This window comes from Aulostomus chinensis, chromosome 12, assembly GCF_037954235.1.
Source record: "Aulostomus chinensis isolate RoL2024-O1b breed Wild chromosome 12, RoL_Achi_v1.0, whole genome shotgun sequence".
NCBI classification, from domain to species: Eukaryota; Metazoa; Chordata; class Actinopteri; order Syngnathiformes; family Aulostomidae; genus Aulostomus; species Aulostomus chinensis.
Genome location: NC_141331.1, coordinates 19,468,192 through 19,482,936, shown reverse-complemented (window position 1 = coordinate 19,482,936; position 14,745 = coordinate 19,468,192). Strand labels below are relative to the sequence as shown.

General features: G+C 41.4%; 1 protein-coding gene across 7 annotated transcripts in view; it reads right to left on the bottom strand.

Moving 5' to 3' along the window:
- The window catches only part of dgkg (diacylglycerol kinase, gamma), a 105,401-nt gene that overhangs the window by 59,702 nt on the left and 30,954 nt on the right, over positions 1-14,745 (bottom strand). For all 7 annotated transcript variants that reach the window (XM_086220746.1, XM_086220745.1, XM_086220748.1 and 4 more), the window contains 9 exons: positions 14,167-14,284; positions 13,715-13,803; positions 13,193-13,309; positions 11,623-11,721; positions 9,506-9,616; positions 9,329-9,402; positions 6,330-6,404; positions 3,083-3,168; positions 281-370 (listed from right to left, as the gene is read on the bottom strand). In XM_086220746.1, the coding sequence (XP_086076872.1) occupies positions 281-370; positions 3,083-3,168; positions 6,330-6,404; positions 9,329-9,402; positions 9,506-9,616; positions 11,623-11,721; positions 13,193-13,309; positions 13,715-13,803; positions 14,167-14,284 (859 nt within the window). The remainder of the gene's footprint in view (positions 1-280; positions 371-3,082; positions 3,169-6,329; positions 6,405-9,328; positions 9,403-9,505; positions 9,617-11,622; positions 11,722-13,192; positions 13,310-13,714; positions 13,804-14,166; positions 14,285-14,745) is intronic.

The window sequence follows — 14,745 nt, the reverse complement described above, 5'->3', positions numbered from 1 at the left end:
TAGTTCTGTTCAAGGTTAGCCTGTTGTATGGGACCAGAACTGAGTAGCTTATTTCTGTAAGAGATATTTTTTCTTTTGAATATTATTTAGTGAGTAGAGCCTTATTTTACAAAATCCATCTGTGACTTCTTATGCTCGGTCCCTTACAGGTTCCCACTGTTGCCGTGGTTTTACAGTCTTCTCTGACACATTTGCTCATGAATACAGAAGTATATGGTGTGTTGTGAGTTGCTGAATGAGGCTGTGGGAAAATATTCAAAATAGCAAGAGAGAGATTCACCTCCTCCCCAGCGTAAGCAGCGTGCCAGGTCGTTCCCTGTACCCAGAGGGAGGATGGCCACTGGAGGATGCCTGGCAAAGTTGGCCTTATCTGGAAAAACAAGATGATCAATCTCAGCTTTGGTAACTTTTGGTTGAAGTGTTAAAAAGACAACGTTTTAATTCTGCATTAGAACTTGGACCCACACTGCCATAGCAACAGCCATCATTTCCATTGGTTATGATAACATCAAATTCATTTACACACGTTACTCTTAACTTTTTGCCCAAAACACATTTCCCTTGAATGGATATGTTTTGAGGAGAAATGAGGCAGGCAGAACACATTTGTGTCTGTTTTACCATGCCATGATTTTAGGCACACACTGCAATGAATTTACATCTTGTTTCCACATTGGGACATCTGGAGTTGTTAATGTATAATGTATGGATTACGCCCCTGCAAGGCCACAACTGCAACAACAACGTCAACTGATAAGCTTGCAGTGGGGGGGGGGGGGCTCATTGTGTGCCTCTTTTAAGACCTAGACGCATGGAGTATCTGCTTGGAAAACATTGTGAATAGCTGCATAGAAAGAAAAGCCTGTTTTATATTTTACTCATTGCTTACTTTTGGCTCCTCCTTGAGCTACCACCTTATTGCAGTGAAGGAGTTTCCGTATCCCAATGATCCTCTGAGCTAAGTTGTAGGGGATTTTTATGCCCCTGGTAAGATCACCCAAGACAAACAGGTCTTACAGAAGGGACCAGACAAAGAATAGCTCAAAAGACCCAATAATGATCAACAAAGTTGCACCAAGTTTTCCCTCACCCGGATGCGGGTCACCAGGGCCCCCCTCTGGTGCCAGGTCTGGGGCGGCAAGTGCCAAGTGGCTTGGCCTGCACCCATGGGGCCTGGCCAGGCACAGCCCAAAAAGGAAATGTGGAGGGACGCAAGGGTTTGGGTGCCATGAGGGATGGGTGGCAGTCGAGAGCAGGGACCTTGGTGGCCCCATCCTCAACTGCAGAGGCTGGCTTCAGGCACGTGGAATTTCACCTCTCTAGTGGGGAAGGAGCCTGAGGTGGTGCCTGAGGTTGAGAAGTTCCAGCTATATAGTCGGACTCACCTAAATGCATGGCAAAGGTTCTGGGACCAGTTCTCTTGACAGGGGTTGGACTCCCACTCTTGCGTTGCCAGCAGTGAGAGGCGACAGGCAGGGATGGTAATACTTGTTGCCCTTTGGCTTAGTGCTTGTACGTTGGAGTTTAACCTGGTGGATGAGAGGGTAGTCTCCCTCAGCCTTCAGGTGGGGGGATGGGTCCTGACTGTTTGTTTGCACTTATGCGCCAAATATCAGTCCATAATATCCCTAGAGGGAGTACTGGAGAGTGCCGTGTATGAAGCAGCTGGGATGAGAATCAACACCTCCAAGTTTGAGTCCATGGTTCTTGCCTGTAAAAGGTTCGGGTGCCATCTTCAGGTGAGGGATGAGACCCTGCCCCAAAGTACCTTGGGGTTTTATTCACAAGTTAGAGGAAGATGGATCATGGGATCGACAGGCAGATTGGTGCAGCGTCTACAGTGATGCAGACTCTGCATCAGTCCGCCGTGGTGAAGACGGAGCTGAGCTGAAAAGCAAAGCACTTAATTTACCGGTCGATCTACATTCCTATTCTCACCTACGGCCATGAGCTTTGGGTAATGACTGAAAGGACAAGATCGTGTGTGCAAACAGCTGAAATGAGTTTCCTTCGGAGGGTAGCTGGGCTCTCCCTTAGAAATAGGGTGAGAAGCTCTGCCATCCAGGAGAAGCTCAGAGAAGAGCTGCTGCTCCTCCACATCGAGATGTGTCAGATAAGGATGCCTCCCAGATGCCTCCCTGTTTGGATTTATCTACATACTCGGGGCAAATGATTGGAATTCCATTGTATGACAAGGACTTAAGGGCTCCAGACATCTGTATGTGAAAGCGAGTCATTTGTACATCCATGTGTGTGCATTAAAGTACGTTCAATAATTCAAAGTTGATTCAGGAAGTCAGTGTGTCGACATATATTCACTTGTGCTGCTGTGCAACATGATTTTGTTTTAACTGGAGACGATTTAGATATTTAGATTATAGCCTATAGAACTGTGCAATGCCAAAGATGGTTCTTGTATAACACAGTATATCACAGTTTTGTTGTTGCACTGATGCAAAAGCACAGTTGTTCTCAGAGTTTCAACTAGCAGGAACAAGCAGAAGGACTTTGAATGAGCCAATAGATGATATCTCACCACACACACAAAAAAGTCAGAACTGCATGATGAGAAGCTGCTCTCACACACTGATGGACAAGTTGTGTAATGGAAGCTCTGCTGGTTGGATGAACCGACAAAACGGCAAATGAACCATGAGAGAAGTTGTTGTCGTGACACATTGTGCAAATATAGTTGTAGGAAAAGGGCATTTTCATCGCTGCTTTGGGGTTGAATATCCAATCCATAGCATTTTTGTATCAGATTTGATTCTATACATGCAGTTAAGACTCCTACTTCAGTTAGACAGGATTTTGACAGGACCTTACGAAGAATGCTGCCAAGTGGTGAGACTTACTGAGAGGCTGTCAGTTTAACTTTCACCTCAGTGTCTCTGAGATGCAGTTTGGCTGAATGTTTGCAACCTCTCTGAACTCATGACTGTTTATATTTGTTGGTCTGACAGACGACAATACAGCATTTACAATAGCAGCACAACCAACACAAACAATGGCTGGGGAAGGTCCAACTCATAGTATACAGCATTCAATTTTAAAATGGTGTGATTGTGGGTCAGGTCTGTACCTATGCAGTCAAGGATCCAGCCCACAGTGCCGTCACCTCCGCAAGCAAGCACCCGGAAATCAGGGACATCGTGGAAAAAGTTGAGCCTGAGAGGACACACGATCCAGTGGACATAAGCAACACATACAGAACCAAGCACTTAACAGATTGTGTTGCTGTTGGTAAATCTTTTTTGATTGACTGGTTGAAACAGTATTTTTTAAGCTCAAAATGATCAAATGACTTTATCTACTCAGATGTGTTCCCTGCTCTCCTTTTCCCGCAGACTCCACGCCCTTCAAAGGGACCTTTAATGCGAGTTGGGACAAAGGTGTTGATAGTGGCTTTCATCTCGCTCCATCACAAGACAGGTTTATACAGGGCATGACCTCTTTCATACCGACCACCTGGTCTCCTATAGTAACAGAGCGCACACCCTCTCAACCCTGTCTAAGCTACCTGAATCGAGTCCAAATAGGGACGTGAAAAAGTGTGTGTGGTGCTACAGGAGGACGATAGTGAGGATGATAAATTGTCTATGTGCCATGAAAATATTCTAGATTTATCTTATTATAAACAAATCCTATGATAAATAATAACTGATTGATCCTAGTAACATGTGCTTTCTGTTTTTCCATAGCCTGATGCAGCTTTGTCCTCATTTGTTGCTTGTTTTATCCAGTGTTTTAGCATCTGATATTTTCCACTATTATCGGTCTACTTGAGGCCTATCACAGCTACATTGTTTGGCATATATGTTTTCCAATATCTGTTGATATTAATTATTTTTTTTGCAGCACTTAAAATCAGAAAACAATTCCGATTGTGATTTTAAAACGGTATAGCTTTGTGTGGTCTTTATTTAAATGGTCTTGTGCTTTATGACGGTGTTGGCTATTATTAATAAAGTAAGTTTTGTGTTTCTAAAATTAGTAAATATAGTTGTATCCATACAAGATTGGTGCAAAATGAACATAGAAAGGGTCTGAGATGAGCTCCAAGATGGCGCTGTGGATGGCTGCCTCTGTGTTGGTGTACATTGTTTTGTTTTGTGTTTTAACTCTGTTTTGCGCAATTCTGTGTACATATATTGATACTGTTATATTTTTTTAATATATACATTATTTTAATTTTTGTATGCAACAATAAATCCACAACAAATTCCTCATACATGTAAAATGTACTTGGCAATAAAGCTTTTTCTGATTCTGATTCTGATTGTATTTTCAGTCCAGCACAAAAATCACTATAATGGTTGCACATATTGGTTATCTGGGATTTTCTTCTGCTCTAAAATCATTATCAGGCTGAAAAGTCACACATCAGTCAGCCCTACTTTCCACTCAAAATTACACAATGCCACACACTGTTAATGTATTGTTATGTATTGAACTCAGAAATGAGAATATATGAGTTTCCAGTTGGAAATGGCAAATTCAAGGATGTCGGGCTTCCTACTCCTTCCTACTTACTTGGGTGTGACATCACTCCCAGTGATGACTTTTGGGTTCTGAGGTAAAACAAGCAAGTCATGTGTCCTACGCTCTATACCTGCTACCATTATATGAGCACGCTTTGCCCGTATGGTGAGTGGGCCGATAGCTGAACGAGCAAGGGGACTGGGAGGCTGGATGAAAAGTGCACTATTCCACTGTGCTTGCATATCATACCTACATACATGTAGGATGCAGGATCCAAGTGTTATGATGAATAGTTTATCATTATTGGTGAAAGGTGTGTTAAAAAGTCTCAAAACTCAAAACATTTAATATATCTATGTAAATCAACTCACAGGAACTGTTAGTATTAAGTGACATCCACTCCACTATTCATTAAAGATGTTAAAAAAAAACCTATTTAACTATTATTTCTTTTCTAAGTCTTTGGTCTACATAATTTAGACCTCAGTGGTCTCTGCAAAAATGAAAGTCGGGGGTGTTGATTTATAATTTGACGCATAAAACAGACAGCCCACTCTAAAGGCCACACAGGGAAACTACACCAAAATCATTTCCTCAATGAGTAACTGTGTATTACAACTGAAACCCTTATATATCTGTGTTACGTTTGAATCGTTGGATGTTTTGTAGGAGAAACGTGTATCAGAAAAGAGGCAAATGGAGGTTTGGAAGGTGTGAAACCTCGCTTGTAATGGCTGAAATTACAGAGAGCTAACAGCATTCCCTAAACTCAGAGAAAGCCTCCTCTCACTTCCCATCCTGTTGCTAGGGAGCCATGGTAACAGTTGGTGTCAACTTTAGAAGGGTTAAGCCTCTATATGTGAGAAGAGACACCTCCCCTCCTCAAATGAGGTGATTACATCACCTCACCGGAGCTATGAAGAGGCCCCTGTGCTCGCACATGTGTTACTGGAATATTAGACCTGAGACGTTTGAAAAGATGAAGTGAAGCATGACAAAGGAGCTTCTTTGTAATGAAGTAATTACTGTAAGTCCCCATGAGGACCGAATGCTCACAGAGAGGAAGACCAAAGTACAGGAAATATTTTATTATAAATAGAATTAAAATTCAAATGAGTTGAAGTGTTGTTGTTTTTTTAATTCATTATAAAAATTGTTTCTTTCAGGCAACTCTAGTATGACTTAGATTTATTTTATTCTAATATGACAAAAATTACAATTCTATTAGGTTCAGTATCTGTTTAGCATCACAGTGACAGAGTCTTTGTATTTGATGCTTCATTTGTACTGAAGCAGAGACATGAGTGTGACACTTTTCTTACATTTGGTTTTCAAGAGCTCCAAATTGTGACTAAGAGAGAGAGAGGAGGTGAGAGGATGCAGAGGGGAGTGCTTCACCTTGAAGGTAAAAAGCATTTACACACCTTGCGCTGTGCCGGGCATTTTTCTCAATGAATGGACAAGAGGCACATCAGCATTCATTTCAGTACGAGTACTGTGCTGAGCTCTGACGTAGGCACAAATGTGCGTGTGTCAAGAGGTCAAATGCGCGACACGACAGTAATGCAGTGTTCCTGTTCCCCCTCACTGAGCTCCACAGATGCTTAATCTCATATGGAGGGAGGAGGTGGCCTACAGCTCCAGCTTCCAACATGAGCAATAACTAACCTAAATTATACATACAGGATGCCTTTTTTTTTTTTGTTCCTATCCAGCATTAAGACACAATCAAATTTCTATCCACCGTAAGAAATATTCTGACATGAACAGCCTTTGACCAACAGTAGAGCTGCTTCTCTATCTGTTCACTGATAATAAATAAAAGCAGATGCATGCAGCAGACTGACCTGAGCATGGGTCCACCCTGCTCCAGACTGTACACCTGCCGGGGGTTTAGCAGATACCTGAACTTCCTCAGCACGCTGGAAAAAAAACAAAAAAACAGACAGAACATATTCAATTTACAGTGAGGCCCTTTAGAGCAGCACAAACCAGGATGGTTAACTGGAATATTCAAGGTAATGATGACGGTTGTTTATAGAAAGAAACAAATCTAAGAAGAACCTTCATTTTGGAATAACCTGGCGGATCGTCATGTTGTGTATACAGACTGAATCAACATGTGGACATAGCCACGGTGACATCACTGATGTCACGGAGCTGGAGCGGAACGAGCAGAGGAGACACAAACAAGTCACACTGGTTGTGTCTTATCAATAGTTGTGTTTTAATCAACTTTTATGTTTGCTTGAGGTAGTGTTTTCTTTTTTAATCTTTTTTCATTCCAAACCTTTTTTTTTCCCCAGAAAAAGAGTAAAGTGTCTGACAGAGATAGCCTTAATGTAAATTAGCTTAGCTTAGTGCTAGCTTAGCTGCTGATAGTGCTAGCCCAGCCAGTAGCGTTGTGAGTGCACAGCAGGAGGGTGAATGTTTCAGGGGGTGCAGGACTGTAAAGTTTGGAAACCACTGGTCCACTCAGTTTAATCCATATGATGTGGCCAGTTCCACCATCTTGTCCATAAAATACACACTGGGTGGCCTAGTTTTTCCATTACAAACCAGCTCATGGAAACACACTGAATTTAAATGGAGCATTATTAATAACAAGTCAGCCATTTCTTTAAACACACATCACAATTACAGATGGACAGAGCCTTTGAACCTGAAAAGCGCCTTAAATTTGCATCATTTTTAATGACCGGCAGAGGCGACTCCACTAGTGGCAAAAATAAGTCACATCAGATAAAAGTTTGTAAGAAAGTGACTTGAGTTCTCACACGATCCTGACAAACCTCAAAAAACTTCTATCTGATGTGACTTATTTTTGCCACTAGTGTAGTCGCCTCTGCCAGTTTTAAGGCACTCTTCAGGTCCCAAGGCTCTGTCCATACTTATGCAGTCAATAATTGTGCGGCCAAAAAAGTGTTTGACATAAATTGACCACATCACTACAGACACACACATTTACAATCGATCCAACACAACAGGTTCATAGTTTTACTCTTATGAAGGTTTCAACTTCACAGATGACAACGTCAGCGTTGATACTGATGATTCCACTTTCTATGTATAACTGAGGTGGTACGGGGCCAATAATACAGCCTAGTTTAACACCACTTCATACGGACCGTGTAGTGAAATAGAACTGGGCTTGGAAATGCAGTATTCAGGGAAAGCTGTATGTTGGACCAAATTTGACTGTACAAGTGTATGTAATGAAGAGGCTCATAAATCTGAATTCCCTCCTCCAGATTATGGATTTCACTTCAGGGGAATATGAATAAAATTGTATTTCAAAAATAGTGAATGTGCGCAGCCACGAAAGAATTTGACTCATTGTGAGCGTGTTGTAGCTTTGCATTAATGCATGTGAAGAGCTTTTTGTGCATCCCACTTGCATTTTAAATAACCTGTTGCACAGTGGTGCTGCCGTTCAGGCTGACACATACTGAAATAAACATTAAAGAGTGACGTGAAGGACTGGAGTGTTTTCTTTGTTTGAATACTCTTCACTCTAAGATACATGACCTTTATGTTCCCGACCTGCTAATATGTACAGAGTTATGTAAAACACGCACTGAAACAGTACATGTGAGTTCATAGTTGACTATATTATTACAATATCCACATGATGTGGATTCAGAGAAAGACCAGACAAATGTGTCCTCTAATAAAAAGTAAGAGAGATGTGGACATAATGAAGTTGATTAGCGTTAATCTATCTTTAGGTGGAATGCAGACAAATGCAGGATAATAAATATATTGTGCTGATGCAAACAGAAACAGATCTTTTGAAAAAAAAGACGTGAAACTGAAAAGACAATGTAAATTGTAAAATGTCAATTTGAGAATTTAAAGTGAAATTTGAAATACAGGATTTCAGAAATCCAGAAATGTAAAGCCAGGTGGCACAGTGGTGCAGTGGTCAGCACTGTCGCCTCACAGCAAGAAGGTTCAGGGTTCAAGTCCCGGCTCCGGTACGGGATCTTTCTGTGTGAGTCTCCATGTTCTCTCTGTTCCTGTGTGGGTACTCTCTGGTAATCCAGCTTCCTCCCACAGTCCAAAGACATCAAGAGGGGACGAGGCTGATTGATACTCTAAATTGACTGTAGGTGTGACTGTGAGTGTGAATGGTTGTCTGTCTATATGTGTTGGCCCTGTGATGGACTGGTGACCTGTCCAGGGTGAACCCTGCCTCTCACCCAAAGGCTGCTGGGATAGGCTCCACCCCCCCACGACCCTAAACAGGCTAAGCGGAAGAAAATGGATGGATGAGACAGTACTTGATAGTATTGTAACATAACTACAGCCCCCCCCCCCCACCCTTAACAGGATAAGCATAAGAAAATGGAAGGATGGATGGATGGAACTGTAAAGCCAAACCCAGTTTTTATGTAAATGATGTGATGTCAGATTCATTATCCTTATTCAGATTGTGATTTGAATGCTTTTTTTTTTTAGTCCAAAACATGCAGATAGAGCCAACTTTATTAATACCCCCAGGAGCAATTGGTGAGAGCAGCTTGCTTATCACATACGTCACAAATACATTCAATAAAGAAGAAAACAGGAAGACAGTAGAATAAAACAGTGAGTAAAAGTAAAATGCCAAGGGTCAATAAATAGAATAAGAAAGAAATAGATAGAGGGGGTTACCAACATTGCCAATAAGATTTTTTTCAAAGTACATCAGTAAGAACATTTTTAAACAATGAGAGGGAATTTAAGATAAATAATATAATAAAATATGTGATTGAATTTCATTTTTTTATTTTACAAATATTTTCAACTGTATTTCTGTCCATATTAAGACAGAACATATCTTCTGGTTTGTTAGGGTTCTTACCGTTCCCCCTGTCTCCCTCCACTCTTGGGATTGACCAGCACCAGTAGTGGGTGAGTACCTGGGAGAGGACTGATCTGGACACACAGGGGACAAACAGAGTCACACAGTTGCTAACCAGCTAACCAGCCAATCAGCTGACTCAATGCAACTATCCTGATGCGTGCTGGGCCAGCTGACCTGCAGTGCTTGTCCGTCTCCAGGAGAGAACTTGAAGATCTGATTGATGTCATCAGGGCTGGTGCTGGGTGGCGACTCCCCTTCACCACGCTTCACCACAGAATGACGGTCCTGTGAAAGGAGGAAGAGGCCCGTGATCTCTTGTGAGGTCTCTTAGTCACACAATTATATCCCATATGAAGGATACACTTGAGGAAACCTGCTTTAAAAACACGCCTCACTCTTTTACCTGCATTACTACTCCTGCCAATCAGGACATTTCCATATTTGTGAAGTAAATCGAGTGTCTGATGACAGGTTCAAATATAGAATCATCTGTGAGTGTGAAATGTATGCAGGTGTGTGGTGGACATCAGTGTGACACGACTGGTTAGAGGGAAGCTATTGAACGGCACCATGTCATCCATCCTGACACCCCCCCCCCCCCACCCTCATTTACACCTGGTATTACCGTGGTCAGTTTCCAACATACTTTATGATGACAGCTTTTGATGGGGGGGAGATGCGGAGGCGTTTGATTTTATGTTTCATAATGTGATAAGTCTTCAGAGGCTCAGAGATGAAAGTAAGGGGGGAAAAAAAAATCTGATGATCTATTTTCTGATCCAAAACTGATTTTCCTGAGTTAATACTTAATAAGACTGCAGTCTTTCTTTTTTCAGTGCACCAACTTTTGGGCTGCCGCTCAAAATTAAAAAATCTCAGAACTTTTCTCAAACATCTTTCTTGCTCTTGTTTCGAAACAAATTAGCTACTAATGTCCATTTGTTGACTCCTTTCTCTCTCTCCTTACTCCCAGTTTTTTCAAGATTCATCTCAGGCTTTCTTATCTCACGGTAGTAAACTCAGTTACCCTCTCAAGAAACTGGAGTGCTGCAACTCTTGTGTGTGACAACAAAACACTGATCCTCATGATTTTCTTTTCAGTGCAAAATTCTTCCTTCTTGTGTTTCACTGATGGAAAAAAAAGAAGGAATTTCTGGCAAAACCTGTTCCATCTGTTACATAAACACAAGAGACAAAACAATTTAGTTACCTAGAAAATGGATCAGTAAGTCCCTGTTGTCTGTCAGAGCTTCTGTATCCTCAGCGTGGATGACATTTTAACGTGGCTGAACCTGGTATCTGATCGCCTCAGCTCAATCCAACAGTATTGAAATCACAATGCATTCTTCCTGCATTTACATCTTTCATTTACTGACTTTTTACTACCGGTAATCAGATATACAGCTACAATCCACTATCTTAGATGTAAACAACAGCCCACAGACATCCAGCTACTTATCCAGGTTGTGATGGCAACAGGCTGAGCAATCTAACCCAGATGTCCTCATCTTCCCTGTTTTTAAGCTCTAGAAGTGTCCTCAAGTAGCTGGTCGGATCGTCAACATCTGCTTCCTGTTCTCCTCCAAAAGGAAACTTCCAGAACACTATTGTATCTTTACAGCCTATAGAGTGCTGCTAGCATCACAGTGAGTTCCCTACACCAAAAACCAGTGGGATTTTGACAATGGAGTGTGGATTATTGCATGAAATGAGATCCGTGGCAAACATACATTTTTAGACTTACACGTTTTTTTCAGCAAGCTCGTCTTTACATCACCTTTGTGGTTTTGAATGCAAAAATAAGAAGTGCAAAGCCAGCATTATACTGTGGACACACTTTACAGTGAATCCAGGACGTCACCGTCAATAAGCTTGTAGCTTCTTTTGTTTTCAGCGATATATTTCAGATGATATTTAATGCCTGCGACAAACACTAATTTGTCGACCACCGTTTTCCGAAATTCAGGGGTGTGGTATTTACTGACACGTTTATGTCGTAAAACCCAAATATTTAAATGTCTTACTCTAATGTGAACAAGAGGCTTTTAACCAAGAACCCGTTCAAAAATCCCATTGATTTTGAGATGAGGGAACTGAATGTTCGACAATGTATTCCTGCTCTCCTCTAGAATGGTACAATTAGTTAACTGCAAGCATCTGCAGTATTTTTCATACTGCTGAATGATCGCAGTCACGGTTTGTTCAGATTATTTACTGTACAGTATGAAACTTGGGGATGGTTAATGTAATCTTAAATCTCACATATGGACAGCAGGGACAAACATTCTCACCAAGACAGCAGGACAGATGTAGGAGGGCAGCAGAGTGTGGTCCCTCAAGGCTCCTCCATCACACTCCGGCTTCATATTAGATGCACACTTATTATGGAGCTGGAGGAAGAAGGCAGAAACATAAGAACTGTGGGTGGAACCCATCTGTGAATTGACTAGTATGAAACGATTTAGAGGTTGTTTCATCTGACATGATATATGGCTGTGTGACACTTCATACACTAGTAGGAAAAAATATATCCTTTGTTATTTTACATGACAGACAAAACATGTGCAGGGAGGTGGCGTGAGTGTTGCTACAGTTTGACCAAGTCAGCGCTGACATCTAGTGGATACAGAGAGAACTGGCAGCAGGTGACGGTGGCCTGTAGAGCCCCTCCCTCTCTCCTGACATATTCTAACCACACTCCTAGTTATCACCGAGTTTTTTTTGTTTGTTTTTCTATCAATTTAATTAAGTTCTATTTATAAGCTCAAGCTTCACTGACCAAAAGTACAAGTTTTTTTCCACAGCAAATGTGAATCACAAACATAGTTCTATTAATGCAGGCAGAGACTCTTTAGGAGAAAAAGGAATTCAATGACTCTTTCTTCAACTTTCTCTATTTCTCCCTTGCAAGCGTTACTCCAGCTAAGCTAAGTAACAGTTAGCTGTCTGGTGGGGTCTGGCGTTCCATAATGCACTGACAGGGGAGATTTGTCTGCTTTTTCTGGCTCTAAAAATTATGACTAATGAATATATTTTCCAAAAGCTGGCATTTTCCTTTAATATTATTTTCCTCCTTCGTCAAAAATGTCGCCATCATCATATTTGGTGTTACATCCTACCAATAAACTTTTTTTTCCCCCAATTTATTACAAGTTTCATATTACCTTTTGGAATTTATGATGGAAAGACCTCATTTACATGAACTACACTTCACTTTTTAGTTTTTGGGGTTCAGATTTAACCAGAGGCTTACATAAAGTTTAAGGCCATTTATTTGAAAACAGCATGTGCAACTGGGAACAAACACAATGTCTCCAATTGGTAAAACTGATTAATCATGTGAATCACTACCCCGCAGTGTTAACCTGAATGCACCACGCACCAAGAAAGTTAAGAGGGGAAGTTAAAAGGAGATATTAACAACAATTAAAACAAGTGGCATAAAATTAGTAACGTCTTTTTTTCTACATTGATTTTCTCCTAACAGAGTCAGTAACAACTTCAAGAGTCAGCCTAGTCCCCCTCTCCCAAGAGACATCTACTAGAGCCCTCTCTACAAATGGCACCCAAACATCATGAGACATCTGGTCATCATGCTCTCCTCATGTCGGCTTAGAACCACACAGACCCAAAGACTGAGACCCCCAGAGACATCGACAAGCTACTTGACTCCCCCACATACATCATACATGTGCTGCTAATGCAAGAACATACAGTAGAGTATCTACCAATGTGTTTATAGAATTTATACACTTTGATTAATACTGCTTAACTAAGCTATATATTGTGTTTTATTATGTAATGAACTAGAAGTATCTCCAGTATTTATCTAGAGGTATTACTGTAGTACTAGCAACTCACAGTGATCTGACACCAAACACAGTGCATGCCCGTCAGGCCCTGATAGCACTTGATGCTTCTGTGGCAGCGATCACACTTGGTAGGAGAGTTCCCCTCGATCCATACATGCTGCATAGCCTGAAGGGAATAACTTTATTAATACAAAGTTTAATCATAACTGTCTTTTTATTTTATGAACTATATTAGTCAGTTATTACAGATGAAAATGTAATAAGCTATAAACATGTGATTTTTACAATGTGGGCCTCAGAAAATCCATCGTCCATCAAGAAATCAGGCAGCAAAAGATCAGAAGATATTATTACTTTTCTATGTGGTTATCCTGTTATAGGAATTTGATTATCTCATTAACCTGCGATAACAAAGCTTGTGATCGCGATCTCAGCTTCCAGATACATCAACTCACAGTAAAAAAGTTTGTTCTCTTATGTTGATTGAAAACATGATGGCAAGGCAGCCTTTCCCTGCTCTTTTACTACAAAATACAATATACAAAATACAAAACCTGTCATTTGTACTCACATTGGTGTGTCTGCGTGACTTGGCGTAGGTGCTGATACAGGTGGCGATGTCTTTGGACACACACCGTTCGTGCACCGTGTACTTGCATACTGAGAGAAACAGAATAAAAAGATGGCTTGGCCAAAGTAGACCCTCTTACATGTTCCTCATCATTTACATGACTAGTGCTTGAAGGGTAGTCCAAAGATCAGCCCTGTCTCTCTCTCTCTCTCTCTCTCTCTCACCAAGAACAAGGTTGGTGAATTATTTTCACTCCAAGCACATTAGTCAGATCTCGCATAAAACACAGACAAGATGCGATTACATGAAATATGATGTTGTTGTTGATGTTTTTAGCTGAGGACTGACTCAGAACAGAGTCAGACACTGAGAGTGAGGGGCGAAACTGGCAGAGTTGCAGGGACAGAGACAGAGGCAACAACAGAGATGTGCAACGAGATCCAGAGACTTACAGGAGCAGCAGAGGCCCTGCTTCCGAACTCCCAGCAGCATGGTATGGCAGTAGTTGCAGTAGGCTGGTTTATTGAAGTGCTTCAGACGCCAAACATGCTGCCCATCCTCCTGTACATTCTAGGGGAAGAGAACAAAGGGCAGATGAAGCATGGAAATCATCAAACAGTACAAAGGATTCTCAAGGTCATCGACCACCATTGTCAGCTCCAGACTAAAGTATAGTGCATCATACGTTCATATAAATTAACAACTTTTACTTTCAAGTCCTCGCCAAATGAGTTCACACAATATTCATAAAGCTCATAGCTGCCGGGGTTCTGTATTTCCGATATACGCGGTTTGTGTACGTGGCGACAGGAGAAGCTATACTGCCCCGTGGCAGAGCTGGTCACTTCAGGTTAGCCTTCTGCTAACTTGAAAATGGATACATAATTTAATCATGCAGCTCTTACAGACTTCCCAATTGTTATTGGACCAAATGAATTCGATTGCGACCGTGGAGTGACTAATTCCAGAGGGGTTTGCATGATGCTCAGAACAACTTCTCCACCGTTCCGGAGCTGAAACAGTAACAGCAG